General features: G+C 37.8%; 1 protein-coding gene across 2 annotated transcripts in view; it reads right to left on the reverse strand.

Annotated features, from left to right (window-relative positions):
• Positions 1–23118, reverse strand: part of ATRN (attractin) — a 131258-nt gene that overhangs the window by 77699 nt on the left and 30441 nt on the right. For both annotated transcript variants that reach the window (XM_060187179.1, XM_060187184.1), the window contains exons 4-10: positions 22945–23073; positions 19184–19389; positions 17868–18036; positions 4700–4790; positions 2897–3140; positions 2548–2731; positions 584–738 (exon numbers count right to left, since the gene is read on the reverse strand). In XM_060187179.1, coding sequence (XP_060043162.1) covers positions 584–738; positions 2548–2731; positions 2897–3140; positions 4700–4790; positions 17868–18036; positions 19184–19389; positions 22945–23073 — 1178 coding nt within the window. The remainder of the gene's footprint in view (positions 1–583; positions 739–2547; positions 2732–2896; positions 3141–4699; positions 4791–17867; positions 18037–19183; positions 19390–22944; positions 23074–23118) is intronic.

Genomic DNA, 23118 nt, shown 5'->3' on the forward strand with positions numbered 1-23118 from the left:
CCTATAGGTAGGGACCAAGGATCGAACCTGGGTTTTGTGCACTGTAATGTGTGCACTCAACCAGATACACCACCATCAGGCCCCTAGATAAAGATTTATTTAAACTAATTTAATATGATGCATGATGTTGGTGATTACAAGTACATAATACAAATATTATATAAGACACTTGTAACTAGAGGGAGCCCAGTTACCTTATCCTCAAAAATTAACATTCAATCAACTAAAGAGAGTGATTTCAAAAAGAATATAGGAGTATAGCTTTTGGATGAGTACTAAACATTAATCAATTCAACCTAACTTAATTTTTATTATTTAAATTTTCTTGTGAGCTAGAGACAAGAATACCACCCTATCATATGCAGTGGCATGGATCAGATGTGGAGTCTTAATACAAACAAACCATTTGTTCTACTTGGTGAATCATCTTTCCAAGCCCCAATAAACTTACTGTGAGAATTACCACTTGCCTCTCTTTCAAATGGCCTGGTCATTTTCAACTGATGATATTTTAAATTCCCTTTAAGTTGCTGCTTATAGACAAAACAGATACTTGAAGTTGAAATAATTTTGAAAAACTTACCAATATCATAAGCCATAAAATCTGAAGAGAAGCATTTGGCACCATGGCTCATGGATGTGTCATTGTGTGTGTTTCCTCCAAACACCAACATGGTTCCACTCACTATCACAGCTGTATGCAAGTAACGGAAAAATCGGCTGTCCTTAAGAATGGTCCTTTTGATTTATTTAAAAATAATAAATACAAGGTTAGTGTTTTTTAGTATACTTATCTATTTGCTAATGCAAATATCATGGTTAGACCCAAACGTGCAAATATTTTCTCTATAAATAACTTTTACAATAGACATGTAAAATCTTAAGGAGCTATAAGAATTTTGATAATTGGTGTATTGCACCAAAGTAAAAGACTCTGGGTTGGTGTGGAGGGTTCAGGTACTGGAACATGATGGCAGAGAAGGACCTAGTAGGGATTGAATAGAAATGTGGTATAGGGAGTCGGGCGGTAGCACAAAGGGTTAAGTGCACATGGCGCAAAGCGCAAGGGCCGGCTTAAGGATCCAGGTTCGAGTCCCGGGCTGCCCACCTGCAGGGGAGTCACTTCACAAGTGGTGAAGCAGGTCTGCAGGTGTCTATCTTTCTCTCCCCCTCTCTGTCTTCCCCTCCTCTCTCCACTTCTCTCTGTCCTATCTGAGAATGACGACATCAACAACAATAATAACAACAACAACAACAAAACAAGGGCAACAGAAGGGAATATTAAAAAAAAATGTGGAAGACTGAAAAATGTTACACATGTACAAACTATTGTATTTTGCTGTTGACTGTAAACCACTAATACTCCAATAAATAAATTTTAAAAAGAAAACAAAAAGAATTTTGACAAAACGTATTATGAACCTTAAAAAAGTGTTCATAACCCTAGAATCCTATAATTCTAGTTTCTTGGCAGAAATGCCTTAATTAAAATACAGACAGAAGCTTAAAACAAGCTTTATTTAAAAGATAAAAACTAGACCAATTTTTATAAATTCAGTACACTAACATTTCCATGATGATATTTATGAAAGAAAGTAAAATAGTATCTGACCTTGACATATTTCCTCAGATATGTGAGGAAATACAAAAAGGAAAAAAAGTAGTGCTTCATAGTTACATTATTCCATAGTTCAAATATATCTACATTTATTAAAAGTATTTATTTTGGTCTGAAAAGTCATTATGCTTATGTCTAAGGCTGTGAGGACACAGGTTCAATCCCCAGCACCACCAAGCCAGAGCAGAGCAGTACTCTGGTCTTTCTGTATCTCTCTTTCATAAATAAATAAATAAAATGTTTTTAAGGGAGTCAGGCGGTAGCCCAGTGGGTTAAGGGCACGTGGCGCAAAGTGCCAGGGCCAGTTTAAGAATCCCAGTCCGAGCCCCCAGATCCCCACCTGCAACAATAACAATAACTACAATAATAATGAAAAACAACAAGGGCAACAGAAGGGAAAATAAATGAATAAATAAATATTTAAAAAATCTTTAAAAAAAGTTTTTTAAAGAATTTTAAAAACATATTTAAATAGAATAATATATATTAAGAATGAGAAGAGTACTAATAATCTAGATACTGATACCATCTGTTTGATGACTACATGAACCGATATCTACCCACAATAATGATCTTTGGGTCATGAAGAAAATATTGATAAACAGATATATTATTTTTAATTAAAATATTATAGATAAACAGCTATATAGGATGTTATACCTTATGATTAGGAACGGCTAAACTCTTACAGTGGAACTAAACACATGGAAAGTAAAAAACAGTCAAAAGGTATCAAACATTTTCTAATTAACCTATCACAAAATTATAAAATAATTTATGCTACTTTATTGATTATTTCTTAATATATTTATAACACTGAACAGAATTATCTACTAGGCCTTAAAACAAAAACACAGCATAGTATTTTCCTAGCAATTGCCTCTACAGAGTCCACAACTCAGAGTGAAAGCTTAAGAAAAAGTACCCACCACTTCTGGGTATTCACATCATATCTGTAGAGATCATCTGCAAGTCGGTATTTATTGGCGGTGAAAGCCTTGTAGCCTCCATGAACATATATGGCTTTGGTCTTGTAGTCATAATCAGTGCTATGGCCATAACCCCCTTGGACAAGGGCACCTTGAGTGGGTAATATAGTCCATGTGTTCTTTTCTGGAAAGGGAAAATGGTTCAATATTGAAGAATTTTCTTCTCTAAAACAATATAGCTAAATAGCATAGGACAAGAGAAGAGCATTTAGGAACACATACACAATAATAAGAGCAAAGGTTTCAAATCTGATATTCAAAAGATAGACACTGAAAACAATATACCTACCCAAGTCATATTCCTGTACACTGCTTATATATCCATAGAGAGGACAATGACCAAAGACGACTAGCATGACCACTCGGCCAGTTTTCAATGTGACAATATGTGCAGAGTGTCCAACCACTGCATACTGTTCCTTTGCTTTAGGCGTCAGTAATGTCCATGACTCATTATGAATATGAAACACTCTCAATTCATTGGTTACATTCCCTGTTGAATCAATTTTTCCTCCATACATGTAAAGTTTATCCTAGAAAAAAAAAATGTAAGCAAAGCTCTAAGAAAAAAAAAACACATCTTATCCTATGGTTTTGTCAGTGTTTCCTTTTTATAAATAACATTTTTTTAAACACACACACATGGAATAAAATCTGTGAACAGAAATTGATCAGTTCAAAATATGGCCCAGGAAGTGGCACAGTGGTTAAGGTGCTGGACTCAGCAGCATGAGGTTTAATGTTCAATCCCTAGCACTACATGTGCCAGAGTGATGCTCTGGGTCTCTCTCTCCTCGCACTAATAAATATATAAACAAATCTTTAAAAGCCAAAATGTCAATATTATTCTTGATTATTACTAATCACTTTCCAGTGGACTGGTAAGAAAAGGATATAAAAGAAACAAAGTAAATCATATTCTGTATCTTTAACACATCACCAATTAGAGTTTCTCATGAGATCTTTTACAATATAAAATAACATAAAAAATAAAGTGGAAATGTTACTCACTCTACCAGAAACCACAAAAACAAGGAAATGAAAATGATTATTCAGTTAGACTGCAATGTGGCTATTCCTGACTAAATTTTCTAATATCATAAAAGCTAATCTATACTATTAATTATTAACCATGTAGGAGCATATTTAAAATACCCCAAAACAATTATAATCCATTAAAATCTCTTTATGCTAAATTATCTTCTCTCTCTCTCTCTCTCTCTCTCTCTCTCTCTCTCTCTTTTTATTGCCATCAGTTGTTGGTAGAGATTGGTCAGCACTATGAATCAACTACTCCAGCAGTCATCTCCGCCCCACCCTTTTTTCCCCTTCCTATTTTATTTGATAGAACAGAGAGAAATTGAGAGTGGAGGGGGAGGTAAAGGAAAGATGGACACTTGTAGACCTGCTTCACCATTTGTGCAGCATCCTTTCTTGCAGGTGGGAGTAGGGGCTTGAACCCATATCCTTATGCACAGTAATGTGTGCAATAAACTGGTGCACCACTGTTCAGTCCCCCTGTTAAATTACTTTCAACTTTAATTTCTACTTATAACTTAGCTAATTCTAAACACCTCAAAACAAGGTTTTTGCTGAATTAAAAGCCAACACCAAAATTAATATCATAGTGACAGGTAGTAGAATGTCAGTTGCAAGGGGCTAGGGGTGAGGGGACAAAATCTGGAGTTACTGACTAATGAACACAGAGTTGCAGCTTCACAAGATGAAGAGTTATAAAGACAGAATGTAATAGACTGGGGGACACAGCATGGTCCTACATGGATAGTACACAGGACTGTCATGTGAAAATGAACTGTGGTGATGGATGCACAACATTATACATATATAACATTTTTAAACAATTAAGTACCATATATATTAAATATAATATAAATTTAATTAATTTTTATATTAATTATAAATTTTAATATAATATAAATTGTGATCGAATATATATATATTCGATCGCAATTTTAAAAGACTTAGGAAAAGCTATTCAACATTAGTTTTTCAACTAATTCAATACAGTATATATACAACAATGTAACTGTAAGAGTTCAGATTCTAGCTTAGTAGAATAGAGGCATTTTACCTTGTGTGCTGCTAGAGAATGACCATATCTAACTACCACACTGTTGGCAGAATGGTTCAGTTTAAGCCACTCCTTAGAAGCAAGGTCATACCTACAAAACAAGCAGATCATATTGTTATCCAAATGACAAAGCATCTCATATTTTTCAACTTGATGAAATTTTAATCATTCTCATATTCCTTCCTCCATCCCTACTACTTATCTTTTTTTTTTTTCCTTTTGGTAAGATTTAGGGTCTCACACATGCAGGATTTCACCACTCCAGGCCACTTTTTCTTTCAGGTAGAGAGACAGGGAGTGAAGAGAAAGGGACACCACAATACTGAAGCCTCTTCCAGTGCCACAGTATCTCCCATGTGGTGCAAAGGTTCAAACCTGTGTTGCACACATGGTTAGGTACACACTCTACCAGGTAAACTAGCTTTCTGGCCCTACTATTTCTTAGAGGCAAAAGATTGTACCTCAGTTTTTATTTTCATGTGGTTTTATTTGTTTGTATATATGTTTTGCCACCAGATTTCACTAAGAACTTTGTGACTGTTCCCAATGTACACCTCTGACAGAGAGAGGAGAGAAATCACAGTACCGTACTTCCTCATGAAGCCTCCCCAGTAAATGATGCTCCTGTGAGATGGGCAGGGACTTGAACTCGAGTCCTCTTGCATGGTAAACTGAGCTAGCTCCAAGCCGCCAATACTGCATTTCACATAGGGGAGAAATGGCCTAAATCCACTCAAGAAAATAATTTTAAAAAATGAACTTTATGGGAGTCGGGCGGTAGCGCAGTGGGTTAAGTGCACATGGTACAAAGCACAAGGACCAGCGTAAGGATCCCGGATCAAGCCCCTGGCTCCCCACCTGCAGGGGAGTCGCTTCACAAGCCGTGAAGCCCATCTGCAGGTGTCTTTCTCTCCCCCTCTCTGTCTTCCCCTCCTCTCTCCATTTCTCTCTGTCCTATCCAACAATGATGAAATCATCACCATCAACAACAACTACTACTACAACAATAAAACAAGGGCAACAAAAGGGAATAAATATTTATTTTAAAAATGAACTTTATTCAACTACATTTTTTTTCTAAATTTATTTATTTATTTTCCCTTTTGTTGCCTTTGTTGTTTAACATTGTTATGGTTATTGATGTTGTTGTTGGATAGGACAGAGAGAAATGGAGAGAAGAGGGGAAGACTGAGGGGGAGAGAAAGATAAGACACCTGCATACCTGCTCCACCGCTTGTGAAGTGACTCCCCTGCAGGTGGGGAGCTGGGGGCTCGAACTGGGATCCTGAAGCTGGCCCTTGCGCTTCGCGCTACGTGTGCTTAACCCGCTGCGCTACAGCCCGACTCCCAACTACACTTGTGTGAAGTTCTGGCTAAGAAATTTCCTGAAGACTACCATGGCAAGTGTGTGTGTGTGTGTGTGTGTGTGTGTGTGTGTGTGTGTGTGTGTGTGTATGTGTGTGTGTGTGTGTGTGTGTGTGTGTGTTTCTTATGTTCAAGCTAGAGGCTAAGAAGTTTCCTGAAGACTACCATGGCAAGTGTGTGTGTGTGTTTTCTTATGTTCAAGCTAGAGGCTAAGAAGTTTCCTGAAGACACCATGGCAAGTGTGTGTGTGTGTGTGTGTGTGTGTGTGTGTGTGTGTTTTCTTATGTTCAAGCTAGAGGCTTGTTTTCCTAAGTCTAAAAGACAGGAAAGAGTGGTCTGGGAGGTAGTGCTGTAGATAGAGTGGTGAACTCAGGAACATGTGGTCCTGAGTTCAATCCCTGGTATCTTTTATGCCCAAGTGCTACTCTGGCCTCTCTCTCTTTCATTCTACCTGTCATTTGTGAAATAAATAATCTTTAAAGAAAGAAAGAAAGAAAGAAAGAAAGAAAGAAAGAAAGAAAGAAAGAAAGAAAGAAAGAAAACAATATAAGCCTCAAGGTGATCATGATCTAATCCACTTCTCTTTTAAGTGACATGGAGGGTGTTCTATCTGTATCTCAAGATACTATACTCTGAAGCCCAAAGCCCAACAGCTTGTTAGAAGAGACATTAAGGTGCTGGCAGGGTCCCATAACCTGACCAAGACAAACTTCTAAAAGAACTTACATAAAAAGCTGCCATTCTTTCCACAACACAGACTCAACACTAGAACAATATTGCTCTTCAAGTGCAACATAAAAGCTATGGATGGGAGTACCATGGCAGTGCGGGGAGCATCAGTGCTATGGTACCTCTCCTACATACTCTCCTACCTGCTTTCTATCTGAAAAAAGTCAGCCCAGAGTGGTGAAGCCCAAGATATGATTTAAGAAGGATAAAAGAAAGTAAGTTTTGGATTAACAGGGCTATAGGAAAAGTTAAGAGTAGGCACAAATTCTAAAGTATGATTATATTGAATATAAAATGCATAATCTAAGTTGAAGAAGTATTTTTTTTTTTCTTTTTTTGATGAGGGCACAGAGACTTCATGCATATGTGATTTCACTGCTTCTGGCAAACTTTTCTCCTTCCTTTTTCTTTCTTTCTTTTTTTTTTAAATAATTTATTTCTTTATTGGGGAATTAATGCTTTACATTCAACAGTAAATACAATAGTTTGTACATGCGTAACATTCCCCAGATTCCCATTTAACAATACAACCCCCACTATGTCATTCATCATCTTTCATGGACCTGTATTCTCCCCACCCACCCACTCACCCCAGAGTCTTTTACTTTGGTGTAATACTCCAATTCCATTTCAGGTTCGACTTGTGTTTTCTTTTCTAATCTTGTTTTTCAACTTCGGCCTGAGAGTGAGATCATCCCATATTCATCCTTCTGTTTCTGACTTATTTCACTCAACATGATTCTTTCAAGGTCCATCCAAGATCGGCTGAAAACGGTGAAGTCACCATTTTTTACAGCTGAGTAGTATTCCATTGTGTATATATGCCACAACTTGCTCAGCCACTCATCTGTTGTTGGACACCTGGGTTGCTTCCAGGTTTTGGCTATTACAAATTGTGCTGCCAAAAACTTATGTGTACACAGATCTTTTTGGATGGATGTGTTGGGTTCCTTAGGATATATCCCCAGGAGGGGAATTGCAGGGTCATAGGGTAGGTCCATTTCTAGCCTTCTGAGAGTTCTCCAGACTGTTCTCCACAGAGGTTGGACCAATTTACATTCCCACCAACAGTGCAGGAGGGTTCCTTTGACCCCACACCCTCTCCAGCATTTGCTGCTGTTACCTTTTCTGATGTATGACATTCTCACAGGAGTGAAGTGATATCTCATTGTTGTCTTTATTTGCATTTCTCTGACAATCAGAGACTTGGAGCATTTTTTCATGTGTTTCTCGGCCTTTTGGATCTCTTTTGTGGTGAATATTCTGTCCAAGTCCTCCCCCCATTTTTGGATGGGGTTATTTGTTGTCTTGTTGTTGAGTCTGGCAAGCTCTTTATATATGTTGGTTATTAAACTCTTATCTGATGTATGGCATGTAAAGATCTTCTCCCATTCTGTGAGGGGTCTCTTGGTTTGCGTAGTGGTTTCTTTTGCTGTGAAGAAGCTTTTTAATTTGATGTAGTCCCATAGGTTTATACTTGCCTTAGTCTTCCTTGTAATTGGATTCGTTTCATTGAAAATGTCTTTAAAATTTATGCAGAAAAAAGTTCTGCCAATATTTTCCTCTAAGTATCTGATAGTTTGTGGTCTAACATCCAAGTCCTTGATCCACTTGGAATTTACTTTTGTATTTGGTGAAATACAGTGATTCAGTTTCATTCTTCTGCATGTTTCAACCCATTGTTTCCAACACCATTTGTTGAAGAGACTCTGCTTTCGCCATGTAATAGTCTGGGCCCCTTTGTCAAAGATTAGATGTCCATACGTGTGGGGCCTCAGCAGAAATATTTCTTAATGGAGTCACTACTTTTACATGTGGCAGCCAAAAATTTATTTATTTATTTATTTATTTATTTATTTATTTATTGCCTCCAATGTTATCACTGGGACTTGGTGCCTGCACTACAAATCCACTGCTCCTGTGGCCATTTTTTAAATTATTTATTTATTTTTTTGATAGGACAGAGCAAAATTGAGAGTGGAAGGGAAGATAAAGAGGGAGAAAGATACACACCTGCAGACCTGCTTCATTGCTTGTGAAGCAACTCCCCTGCAGGTTGAAGAGCCAGGGGCTTGAATCGGGATCCTTATGCTGGTCCTTGTTTTGTGCCACGTGCGCTTAACCCACTGCGCTACCGCCTGACTGCCTCCCTGTTTTTTTTTAAATTATCTTTTTTTTTTTTTTTTTGCCTCCAGTGTTATTGCTGGGACTTGGTGCCTGCATTATAAATCCACTGCTCCTGTGGCCATTTTTTAAATATTTTATTTATTTATTTTTTTATAGGACAGAACGAAATTGAGAGGGGAAGGGAAGATAAAGAGGGAGAAAGATAGACACCTGCAGACCTGCTTCACTGCTTGTGAAGCGACCCCCCCCCCCCCCCCCCGCAGGTTGGAGAGCTGAGGTCTCGAACCGGGATCCTTGCACAGCTCCTTGCACTTCATACTATGTGTGCTTAGCCTGGCGTGCCACTGCCTGGGCCCCACAGTCAAAATTTCTTGGAAATTATTCATGTCTATATAAACTATATAAAGTTATAAATCATGTTTTGACTAAGTGCAAGTAGAAAAAGTATTACAATCTAAAAAATAAATGTAGTTCACAAGTTATATCATCAGATAAAGGCAGAGGTGACAGTATTTCCAGAAGCAAACATGTGGAGGAAATAATTCATCTACTCTCCCATTGAGATGGTGCTTATTTGAGTACCTTTTATCAGCTAAGCCCTGAGCTGAGTGAGTAAACAAGGTCTCCGTGGTCCCTTGGAAACTGTCTACTGGGAAAGGCAGAAAGTGAGCAAGCACAATGGGCACAGATAGAATGAAAAATAAATAAAAAAAAATAAAAGCAGCTTTAAAGGAAATGAGAACTGTAACAAAGGACATTAGAGAGAGTCTGCTAGAACTAGATGGTCAAGAAAGCTCTCACTGTGGGTTCTACCCACAATTAAATGAGCTCTAAAGGGTGAGAAGAAACCAGTTTGGATATATAACAACAGAGCAGTCCAGGAGATGGAACAGTGAATATAAAAGCCCATAAAGTGAGAACATGAGTTTTAGGTAAAGAAAGAAGGCTGGTGAGTAGGGGTACAGTAAGTGAAGGCAGGAGAGGAATAAGTTGAGTCTGGGGAGCTAAGCAGTAGTGAGCTCATGTAGGCCAACTAAGTCCAATGGAAAACCAATGATAAATTTTAGAAAAATGGTAAATAATATGATCTCTATACTTTTAGATAATCATCACGGTTGATATTCAGAAAATGGATAAAGAGGAATAAATAGAAACAGACTCCAGAGAAATCTACTGCTACAGCTTAGGTGAGATAGTAAACTGGCCAGAGAAAAAAGAATATTATTTGGTGAGAAAGCTGTTGGGGCTTGATAGACTATGACTTGGGGTGACAGGAGAGAGGATATCAATGTGGTTCTTAGATTTCTTGCTCAGAAAGAGGAAAACAATACTAGGTGTAAGAGTGGTATCGTATAAATGGTAGACACACAAGACGCATAGTATCTAATGTAAGAGCAGAAGTATCCCCACATTTCTAGTTTTAACTTTATTCTTCAAGGCAGTCATCTTAGAACAGATGAGATGTGATTAGGTCTGGACTACTTCTTAAAGGTAGAGCTAACAAGATGTGCTGAGATACTGTGGCAGAGAGTAGGGTGATCCTCATAATCTCTGCCTTCTGATGTCATTCTTAAGTATATGTCTTCCCCTTAGGTGTGAACTGGATTTACAAATTGCCATAGTCAAGAGAATATGGCAAACATTATGATATGTCATTTCCATGACATTTAACCAGACAGCAGGCTCCATCTATGACTCAGTGAAGTTAGCAGTTATAGTAGGGAAGTTCAAGTGGTATGAAGCTATGGGAAGGAAATCAATGCAGCCTCCTAGGAGCTGAAGGTGGAGTCAAACAGTCAGCAAGAAGCAGGGTCCCTCAAGCTGGTGAAATAGCTTCCTTGGATAGTGTGCTGCTATAAATATATAGATAGACAGACAGACATTAGGTACAGATAGATATTTAGAGGTATATAGATTTTTTTATAGTCATCAGGGTTATTGCTGGGACTCGGTGCCTGTACTATGAAGCCATCACTGCTGGCAGCCATTTTTTCCCTTTTCTTTTTCCTTTTTTTTTTTCTTTCCTCCAGGGTTATCCTAGTGCCTGCACTATGAATCCACTGCACCTGAAGGCTACTTTTCCCCTTTTGTTACCCTTGTTTTATCATTATTATTATTATTGTTATTATTGCTGTCATCATTGTTGGATAGGACACAGAGAAATCGAGAGAGATGGGGAAGACAGAGAGGGGAAGAGAAAGATAGGCACCTGCAGACCTGCTTCACCGCTTGTGAAGCGACCCCCCCTGCAGGTGGGGAGCCGGGGGCTCGAACTGGGATCCTTACGGCTGTCCTTGTGCTTCGTGCCATGTGCGCTTAACCTGCTGCTGTCCCTTTTATTTTCTATTTCATTTGATAGGACAGAGAGAAATTGAGATGGGAAGAAGAAAGAGAAGGAGAAAGACACTTGCAGACTTGCTTCACTGCTTGTGAAGCATCCCCCCCTGCAGATGGGGAGTAGGGGCTTGAACCTGGGTCCTTGAGTATAGTAACGTGTGTACTTAACCAGGTGTACCACCACCCACCCTCTATGCTGCTTTTTCATGTGCATGACCCAGGTTTAAGTCCAGCTCCCACCAAAGGACACTTCAATGCTGTGGTCTCTTTTCATTCTCCATCTCTCTACTTCTCTCTTTTAAAGAATAACAATAATCAAAAAAAAAAAAAAAAGGAAACAAGGACCATTAATCCTACAAGCACAAGAAACTGTATACTACCAAGAACCTGAGTAAGCTTGGAAACTGCTTCTTTTCCAGCTGAAATTTTAGATGACAATGCAGGCCAGGTGACACCTTGACTGCAAAGCACCCAGTTAAGCTATGCACAGACTACTGACAAACAGCAACTCCGAGATAATAAATGTGTGTGTTGTCTCATGTTGATAAGTTTGTAGTGATTTGTTACACAGCAAGAGATGTGCAAACTGATATGGAGTATGAGAAAACCAGAAGTTGAAGATGACTCCAAAATTGTTCACATATGTAAGTAAAAGAATGGAGTGAACATTAACTAAGCTGAGGACATACTAGGGAGTATACTTGGAGGAAAGCTCGATTTAGGACATGTTGAGTTTAAGATGCCTATATGAGAGGTCTGCTAGCAGAGCACACACACACACTTTGTTATGCATGAGGTCCTGGGTTCAAGCCTGGGCAAGGACCTCCATACATGGATGGCCAGAAGTCATTCCCCAGCACTGCATTAAAATGTTTTTAGTACTTATAATAGTAATGATCATAATAAAGCTCTGGAAACGACTCAGCAGGTTAGAGTACAACGCTTTCGTGCCAAGGCCTCAGGTTATATATACACATATGTTGAAGTGGTGTTCTGATCTCTCTTTTGCTCTCATTCAATAAATAAACCTCTAAAGGGGGGGAGGCAGAAGAAACTAGCTATACAACTTGTTGGGGGAAATGAAGTAAAATGATGTCTAAGAACTAAAAATTTTAAACTCAGCTTTTCTGCCTCAATAGCCACATTTCAAGTGTTCAATAACTGGATCTGGCTAGTTTCATGACAGTGTAAACACAGAACTCTTCCACCATGGCCAAAGCAGAAACTATCTACTAAATAGCTCTGCGAGGCAGAAACAGAAAAATGAACAAAAGATATAATATCGAAATGTGCTGGTCAGAGTCCTCCTCTGGTAACCTTTATCTTCCAATAAGAATGGGGGGGGGGGGGACACACAGGAGATAGTTCACGTGGTAGAGATCAAACTTTGTTATTAAGTCTATGAGTAAAGATACAAGTTCAAACATCTGGCATCACATGGGAGTTCATGCACTGGGGAACCTTCCCAAGTAGTGGATGCTGCCGTGGCCCTTCTCTTTTGGTTATTCTCTCTCCCTCTCTGTCTCTCTCTAGTACTGAAAGGAGAATAAAAACAGTAGTCCACCATGAGCAGCAGACTCACACTGGCACAAAAAGCCCTGGCAGGAAAATAAATAATAGGAAGTAAGGTCATTAGCTAAGAAAGAAAATACAATGGAGAGCTGAAGAGTGAAAAGAAAATGACAGCTGAGTGAGAGAATGAGAGAGGGAATGAAAAAAAAACACTAGGAATGTGGATCTCTTGCTCTCTGGCACTCATTAATCGGTGAAGTTCACCCGGCTTTTTGAAGCCATGTATGCGTGCCTTTCAGCACTATTTCTTCAAACACTTTTTCAGACACACATTTTCTTTCCACGACTCCTCCGGTGACAGAAATGTTAATACTTTTCTATTTTGGTCCATAGATCTCTGAGGATCTCTTCCTCTTCTTTCTCTTTAACTGTTATTTTCTTTGTGTTGTTTAGGTGGAAGAATTATTGTTCTTAAAAAAAAATTTTTTTTTTTAATTTACTTGGATAGACACAGAAACTGAAAGGGGAGGAAGAGCGAGAGGGAGGGAGGAAAAGAGAAAGGGAGAGAGAAGGAGAGGGAGGGAAAGAGAGACTGAGAGTTGAACACACAGATTACAATGCACAAAGACTAGGTTCAAGCCCCCAGTTACCACCTGCAGAGAGGAAGCCTCACAATTCTGCAGGTGTCTTTCTCCCTCCCTATCTTCCCTTCCCCTCTCAACTTGTTTCTGCCCTATCAAATTAAATAAATAAATGTTTAAAAAAGATTTTTGGTTATTATATTATTCAGTTCTAAAATTTCCATTTGATTCTATTTGATTCTATTCCTCTGGTAAGAATTTCAATTTTCATCTGTTTCAACATTAAATAAAGCATTTTTTATAATGATTACTTTGAAAAGCATTTTTATAATGATTACTTTGAAAAAGTATAAAAAGCATTTTTATAATGATAAAGCATTTTTATAATGATTACTTTGAAATTCTTGTCATGGTAGAAGAGATAATTCAACCTATTAGAGCATCAGCTTGCATGATTGAAGCCCCAGAGGCCAGAGGCCCAACTCTTAGCATCATCTTATGCCAGAGCTAAGCAGTGATATGGTTTTCTTTCTCTTTCTTCCTCTATTTAATAATACAATTTTAAAATAAAAGTCTTATATAATTCTAATATATGTGTCATCTCTTGATGTTAGTGTCTCTTGACTGTCTTTTCTCATTCATGTTTAGGTTTTTCTCCTGGCTCCTAGCAAGACAACTTTCAGTTGAAATGAATCATGGCATGAGACACTGAATCTTTTCTAAATCTTCTGGTATAGTAACCTCTGACACCATACCGGTGGGGAAGGGGAAGACTGACTCATTATTGCTGTTTAGCAAGAAGTGTGTGTGTAAAAATCTAGGCTGCCTAAAGGTCTCTCCAGCTACATTTCAGGAGCTAGGGTTGGCCTCATTACCATCTAGCAGAAAAGATGGACCGACCAGTCAACGCCCATGTTCAGCGGGGAAGCAATTACAGAAGCCAGACCTTCTACCTTCTGCAACCCTCAATGACCCTGGGTCCATGCTCCCAGAGGGCTAGAGAATGGGAAAGCTATCATGGGAGGGGGTGAGTTAAGGAGATTGGGTGGTGGGAATTGTGTGGAGTTGTACCCCTCCTACCTTATGGTTTTGTTCGTTAATCCTTTCTTAAATAAAAAATTAAAAAAAAAAAAAAAAAAAAGAAAGTCCCAGCCTTTTCTGAAGCAATTCTGGCAGCCTCTTGAAACACCTCACTTCATCCTGGTAAAGGTGGCACTTTCTGCAGTGTTTGGCTAGCGTAGAGTGGTTACTGTCTAAACATTTTCTGTCTTGCTAAGCTTCCCCTTTCCTTATCCTTGAGCAAGAGAACAGGTTTTTTATTTGTTTGTTTGGAGTTTTTTCAGCTTGTGCCTACTGGCATTTCTAGATGCTTGTTTTTCTAACATTAAGTCTGGATGAAATAAAAAGAAAACACTTCAAACATACCACTATGTCATTCCTTAGATCCTAAAGTCTGTAGTCAGACACTCTTCTCTCCACATTTCAGTTTTCTCATGTGTGTTCTATATATAATGTCCAGGATTTTAACAAGACTTGCCATTAAGGATAAGGGACAGTAATCTTCATTTCTCTGATTTTCAAATATTCCCTTTTTTATATTCTACTTGTTACAGGTTATCTGTGGTATTTATTCAGTCTGTCTTCAATTCTGAAATTATTTTAAAAATCTCTTCCTAATCAAACACACCCATCCAAAAAGATCTGTGTATACCTATGTCCATAGAAGCACAATTTGTAAATAGCCAAAACCTAGAAGCAACCTAGATGCCAAAAACAGATAAGTAATTTTATACACATATATTACAGAATACTACTCAGCTACCAAAAATGGTGACTTAATCTTCTTCACCTCATCTTGGATGGAGCTTGAAGGAATCATGTTAAGTGAGATAGGTCAGAAACAAAAGGATGAATATGAGATGATCCCACTAACAGACAGAAGTTGAAACTAAGAACAGAAGGGAAAACACAAAACAGAACTTGGACTGGGTTTGGTGTAATGTACCAAAGTAAAGGACTCTGGGGTGATTGTGGGGGGGGGGGGCTTAGGTTCTAGAACATGATAGCAGAGGAGGATCTAGGTGGGCAGTTAAGAGTGTTATATGGAAAACAGAAATGTTATATATGTACCAATTACTGTATTTTCCTGTTGACTATAAACCAATAAACTGCCCCAAGAAAGAAAAAAAATCTCTTCCTAACTTCTATCAACTTGTTTCTGAACTTTTCTTTTTTTTTTAAGTTTATTTATTTTAGGTAGAGACAGAGAGAAATCAAGAGAGGAGTGGGCAGACAGAGAGGGAGAGAGATGAGAGACACCTGCAGCCCTGCTTCACCACTTGTGGGACTAGGGACTTGAACCTGGATCCTTGTGCATTGTAGCATGTACACTCAACCAGGTGCACCACCTCCTGGCCCCTCTGAACTTTTCTAGTTCTGATTTTATTGGAGTTCTTTGTTGTTGTTGTTGTTGTCTTCTATTATTTTCTCATATTTCATAATATTAAGTTCTAGTTTTCATCAGTTTTTGAGCACATTTTTCTGTTATGCTATCATGTATGAAGAGGTGTTATTCTACTAATTATTCCTTTGTTCTTGTAATAATTTCAGTGAGATTTGACTTTGATGTTTTTCTGATATTATTGATAATTGTTCACTTTTAAGTACAATTCTTCTGACTAAAACAGAAAAGGCTTCGTTAGGAGAGTTCAACCTGAAATCAAGATCATTCTTCTGCTTTTAAGAGTACAGTATTCAACTACATGAGAGAACTTGTTAGAATCTCTTGGTTCTGTTACACTTCTTGACTTTTTTTAATCATTTTTTTAAAACATTTATTTATTCCCTTTTGTTGCCCTTGTTTTATTTTTGTAGTTATTATTATTGTTATTGATGTCATCGTTGTTGGATAGGACAGAGAGAAATGGAGAGTGGAGGGGAAGACAGAGAGGGGGAGAGAAAGACACCTGCAGACCTGCTTCACTGCTTGTGAAGCAAATCCCCTGTAGGTGGGGAGCTGGGGGCTCAAACCGGGATCCTTACGATGGTCCTTGCGCTTTGCGCCATGTGCACTTAAGCCACTGCACTACCGCCCGACTCCTTTTTTAAATCATTTATTGTGGGGTTAATAGTTCACAGTAGTTATTGACACAGGTATAATTTATCTCCGTGTGATAGATGTGCAAAGGACTCTGGGGAAGAAAGTGTAGGGAGGGGCTGGTACAGGCAGAGGCTTTGGACTTTCTTTTACTTTTTCACTATTAGCCTTATCCTGTTCAAATCTCAACTCTATTTCCAACAGTTTCAAAGAGTTTTGTCTGGTTTATTTTGAGAGTTAATAAAAGACAGAGTGTTCTAGCCCCATTAGATCCTACTACAGACTTATAAGCTCATCTAACCATAAGAATAAGCAAAACTTGTTCAATTCCAGATGCTACTCTCAGAGTGGATCATTGGTACTTCAAGAGAATCTCTTGAGTCTTGTTTACTGGGCCTGTCCATCACCCCACGACTCCCCTTTTCCAACACAGGTGATGATATCACATAGATCTTATAGCTGTCAGTGGGGTTTAGCCCCACCTATTCATATAGAACCCTTCTTATTAAGTTCTACTAAAAATGTTTCAAGCAGTGGAGACAGCATAATGGGCATGCAAAGAGACTTTCATGCCTGAGGTTCCAAAAACGTTACCCATATTTTATATTTTGAACCCTAACTATTTTTTGTATTTTAATAACTATTTAGGGAAGGGGGTCAAAAACAAGGCCATTGTTGTATCACCTGTAGAAAACCTTAAGAAATAGATGCAGGGTGTGTATGCATGTGTGTTTTATTATTTTTATTTAAATATATTCTTTTTAACATTTTATTTATTCTTTTTTATTTTAATGAGACAAAGATACAGAGAGAAGTACACAGAGATAGATCAGAGCACTGTTCAGCTCTGGCTGATGGCAGTGCTGGGGGTTGAACATATTTATATATCCTTCATTAACAGAAAAATACTTTAAAAAAAAATCCAAATCACAAAATCAGTATAAGTAAAGTGTTTATAGATTTCTCCTAGAGTCAATCTCCAAAGAAAATTCCACTGGGACAACATATATACTCCCTTCAAGAAAAACAGCATGGGGCGGGCATATAGTTCCTGAGCCTTTGGGAATACCAATCAATGGCATAATTTCTGGTAGCAAACTATAAAGCCAAATTAACTGATATACAGATTTGCTAAATTGAGAGGTAAAGCAATCCTCTTTTTATATATAATCTACTATATGTACTGAAATTAACATCTCAGAGACAAGATCTAGAAAGGATAACTGCTTATTATACAAATAAAATCTTTGCAGCTTCCAATTTTAAAAACAAATAAGCCCCCCAAAAGTCTATAAAGATCTCAATAAGGATTTCCCTGCAAGAAAACAGAACTACTGATGATATTTCTTTTTGCTTATCTCCACTTGGTTTTCCAAAATGGGGAACTAAATATCTTACAAAAATGCTTAAAGTAACTTACGCAACCACCATGTCGTAATCTGAGTGGTTGAACATATATCCTCCAACAACCCACATTATATTTCCATTGACCACAGCTTTGTGAGAGGCTCTGGCAAGTTTTAGATCAGAATATTCCTCTCGAGTCCAAAATGACCTGTTAGCTGGTACAGGAATTGAACATCCAGGACCTGGTAAAACAACAAATTTGCTTCACAAAATGTATCTTTAAATTTTTTTAATCCCAAATATTAACTACCTAAATGTAACAAATATTTAAATAACAATGAGCCATTTTCTTTACCAGCAAATACAAACAAAATCCTTTGATACATGTTTTCAATTTATTCAAACTAATGATCAAGGATAATCTCTGATAACATTCAAAATCATATAGTTTCTAATAATAAATTGAGCATATCCAAATTAGAAATTCTTGAGTATTTCATTACTAGGGGGATAACTTTCCCCCTAGTAATGAAATACTCAAGAATTTCTCAAAGAATGTACAAAAGAATTATTAATTCAAATGGAAAACTATAGTGCCAAAATGCAAACACAAATCCCAAGAGCTACTCATTTCCTGGAAAATCAAGAAACTCCATTCTTGGTAGGTTTGGATTCTGCTACAACACTCACAGTGGTAGGTACTCAGATATTACAATTATTTTACTCTAATGTTAGATTGAAGAAATTCAGGCATTTATACTTCCTTTTGAAGTAAAAGTGCCTTGTTAAATGATAAAGAAAAATCACTAAACCGATAATAGTTGTCATCACCCACTCTAAAAAATCAGCTAGTTTCTTTACTAATCAATATCTGCAGAGTTCCTTTAGCTGATCACTTTGAGATTCTACTGTAAAATTAACCCAAATTTTCTCCCAACTTATTGAAAGATTTTGAAGAGACAATGTAATAGTTCTTGTCCCACCTCCCAACTTTGTTATTTGCTATGTCTTCTTATGAAAGTCCAAGTTCTCCAACTTCCATGAGTGGATTGCAAAGAATGTCAAATCATTACTGTTCTAATAAGACTATACCACATCTATGAAAGTCAAAGACTTCTAAGAATCTGAATAAGAAAATGTGAAAATTTAAATGCTACCTGAAACTTTATCAACATAAATGGTATAAGATACCAGCAATGAAGTCAAACTATAATTTTTTCCATGAGGAATATCTTGCAAAGTGAAAGAAAAAATATATAAACAGATAAAGGGAGGGAGGAAGGGAAGGAGGGAGGGAGGGAGGGAGGGAGAGAGGGAGGAAGGGAGGGAGGGAAGGAGGGGGGGAGGAACGAGAGTAGAGAGGGAGAAATGAGAGGGAGGAACTCTTACCCTGCCACTGTGGGGCACAGGAGCATTCTCTGATAACACTTGAATTGCAGATGCCTCGATCAGGAAAACCACAGTTATTTATACAGTATGGAATGTCACATGCTTCACCTTTCCAGTTTTCAGAACATTCACAGTGAACAGTTTTGGCGCTACTGTTGATTTTACATTCTCCTCGGCCTGAGCAATTATTTGGACATGTGTCAAAACTATAAAAACAGTAGGAAAAAAAATATATCAACACAAAGTAATACTTCAATTAAATCAGTAGGACTTCTTCCTACACAGGTTAAAGAATCTCACTTGTATCCCTAGTTCACATATAAGCACAACTGCAGTTATCTATCATTCAATCTAAGAGGGGCATTCATCACTGCATACTCAGGATAGGTTATCAACTCTATTGGATTCTCATCAGAGACAAACATGTTAAAGAAATTACCAGGAGAGAAGAGGGTCTAACAAAATCATCTCAAGAGAGATGACTATCCTGTTCATGAGTGCTCACAAATGATACGCATTACACAATTTTTAAATGCCTACTTATGAATTTAGAGAGGAAAAGGATAAAACACACTACTGCCTTTAAACATACACATCGCTCTGTATGATTGCTGAGAAGTTAGAGATTTAAGATTAATATCCAGATTGGTATATTTAAAATTTAAATAAACTTGTCTACTCATTTCAGATGAAGGACTAGCTCAATTCAATACAAGAAATGAACAATAATCTCCCACCGTGTGACTTAAGGTAACTGTAGAGACAACACTTTGGAAAGGCATAGTTTAGATTTTTAAATGCAGAGGATTTCTGAACTACCAAAATAGTTTAAGAACTAGATTTTTCCCCTAAGGTTGTAAAGACAACTCAATACTGACAAACTGAAAAATAATTTTGTAGGGGACAGGAGATAGCTCACCCAGTAAGTAGCATATGCACCTTACCATGTGCTCAAGCCCTGGCACCACATGGAGCACCACAGCACCGCAGAAGTCTTCATGAGTGGCAAAGCAGTACTATGGTCTCTCTGTCTCTCTGTCTCTCTCTCTCTCCCTCTCTCCTCCCCCTTGTAACTCCCACCCCCTCTCAGAAATTGGTCCAGGAATGGTGAGAGAACTTCAATAAAAATTAATTTCATCTTTATTAAGAAAAAGGCTTTTACTTGGTGTATTGCAACAAAGTAAGATTCTGGGGTGGGTGGGTTTGGGAGAATATAGGTCCAAAAGAGATGAGGGAGGACCTAGTGGGGGTTGTATTGTTATGTGAAAAACTGAGACATGTTATGTATAAACTATTATATTTACTGTCAAATGTAAAATACTAATCCCCAATAAAGAAATTTTTTTTTAAAAAAAAGGCTTTTGCAAGTCAACAATTTAAAAACATGAAGTTTAACTTTCAGACTGGATATGTAATACTGAAACAGTTGTAAGAATTATATTTTAGGGAGTCGGGCGGTGGCACAGTGGGTTAAGCGCACGTGGCGCAAAGCACAGGGACCGGCGTAAGGATCCCGGTTCGAGCCCCCGGCTCCCCACCTGCAGGGGAGTCGCTTCACGGGCGGTGAAGCAGGTCTGCAGGTGTCTATCTTTCTCTCCCCTCTCTCTCTGTCTTCCCCTCCTCTCTCCATTTCTCTCTGTCCTATCCAACAACAAAGCAACGTCAACAATGGCAATAATAACCGCAACGAGGCTGTGACAACTAGGGCAACAAAAAGGGGGGAAAAATGGCCTCCAGGAGCGGTGGATTCATGGTGCAGGCACCGAACCCAGCAATAACCCTGGAGGAAAAAAAAAAAAAAAGAATTATATTTTATTTTCATAAAAGAACGAGAAAGCTGAGGTAACGTAGTTCCACTATGGGCTCAAAACTATGCCTTATACAATAACATGCCAAATTATAATTTCCTATAGATACTTATTAATCATATATGAGAGAACAGTATTACTGTGGGGAAAAGAAGAAGAGGAAGTAACCCTGTTTTAAACTAAAGGAAGGAAAGTGCAATTTCAACTTCTCCTTAAACCTCAAGTTCTCCACTCAAGTGCTTGTACATACATAAACTTACGTATAATGTGTCAGAATTATTTTTGAACACTCTTTAGAGTAGCAAGTTACATGAAGTCTCAAAACACAAAAATAATTCTTGAATCTCTAAAAAAAAGGGTAGATATACATTAAAGAATCTGCTTGCGTATCTACCTAAATTAAGAGTAATGAGACAATTAGTATAATTTTAAATATGTGCTTAAAATATGTCTTAGAAAGATAAATAAGATGAAGTGCTAGTCTGCTTGAGAATAAAGTATATACACATGGTTTTTCTTCTTTTAAAAGAAAATTAAGGAATACTTGAGTAGCTATGAGTATAAACCTCATGGGACCCCCAAACTAGGATTTAGTGCAATCTGAGGATATCTGAAAAATGAATGGCAACATTTCTCATATCTACTTCTAGGCATTTTCCTGGGGATAAAGACCATTGTTTTATTTAATTTTTATAGGACATAAGACTTCTAAGATTGCTTAAGAACTCTTTTTAAAGAACTAAGACTAAGAAGCTAAGAACTAAGACATAAGAAGCTAACAAAATTTAGGAATCATTCTTTCACTTTAAAAAAAAAAAATCCTAATTCTGGTTTCTAAGAGAGCTCAAGGTTTCCCCCTTAGCCTATCTCCAAGAAAGAAAAGAACCAACTATATAATTTCTAGGGGAAATACTAGTTTTAAAGCTAGGAAAACTCTCCAGTGATAGCAAAGGAATGACTGAATTGTCTTCTCATTTGGAATGCTCCCTCTCTAGAATTTCTTCCCCCTAAGGCTGCAAAGTGAACGAACCTATGCATACTTGTTCCTTACCTAGGAACCTACAAGGAACCCATAATGTAACCTGGATGAGAGGCTAGAAATAATTGTGTGGGGCCAGGCAGTGGCACAACTGGTTAAGCACACACATTATAATGTGCAAGGTCCTAGGTTCAAACCTCAGATCCCCACCTGCACAGGGAAAGCTTCACAAGTGGTGAAACAGGGCTGCAGGTATCTCTCTGTCTCTCTCCCTCTTTATCTTCCCCTCCCCTCTCAATTTCTCTCTGTCTCTATCCAATAATAAGTAAATAAAAACAAATAATTGTGAGATCCAGAGAAAACGTGCAGGAAAAGAACCCAGCAGTAAGGTTGCACGTGAAGGTCACTGCCTAGACTAGGAGTTGGCAGGTTTATTCCATAAAAGGTCACATAGCAGTATACTGGTCTCTGTGAGTCACAGAAACTCTTTAATAATAGATTAGTGGCTTTGGTAGTTTTATGATTTGAACTGTTTATGAAAATAATTATTCCTTAAAAGTGGGAGGGAAGGCTAGTTTCTCTCTTACTACAATGAATTCTAAAAGCTGTTGAGGCTTTGTTACATTTCCTCAAGTAAGTTTTCATCAGTGGAACACTTGCTGAGTACATGAAAACTACATGTTGAATTGTACACAGCAATAACCACCAGTGTTTTTATCATTATCAGAAAACTGCCTCTTTCTTCTAGAAGTTCAATAGCAGCCAGAGCTGTGTTAAAACTCTGATCCCGCACGTTTTTCTGCCACTTTTCTCAACTGTGAAATGAGTGTCTGTGGTTGATTTTTTCTTTAAAAATTAAAAGACAAATTTGACACAAATTACTTAGCTAATAATCCCTCAATACACGTTAGTTGCTATTATAGTAACAAAATTTATTTTGAATGAATCTGAAACATTATACTCAAATTTCTTACTTGTATGTAATATTAAATCCAGTAAGATTATAAGCAGCATCACTAAAAAAATGCAGCAGGGCATAGCCTGATGTGGCAACAACTTCGGGTACAGTTTCGTTGCTGTCTCTCTCAGGAACAATGAGGCCGCTGAAATGAAAACACATTTCTTATAGAAGGAAGCACAGTCACAGA

Source organism: Erinaceus europaeus, chromosome 1, assembly GCF_950295315.1.
Source record: "Erinaceus europaeus chromosome 1, mEriEur2.1, whole genome shotgun sequence".
In the NCBI taxonomy this organism is placed as follows: domain Eukaryota; kingdom Metazoa; phylum Chordata; class Mammalia; order Eulipotyphla; family Erinaceidae; genus Erinaceus; species Erinaceus europaeus.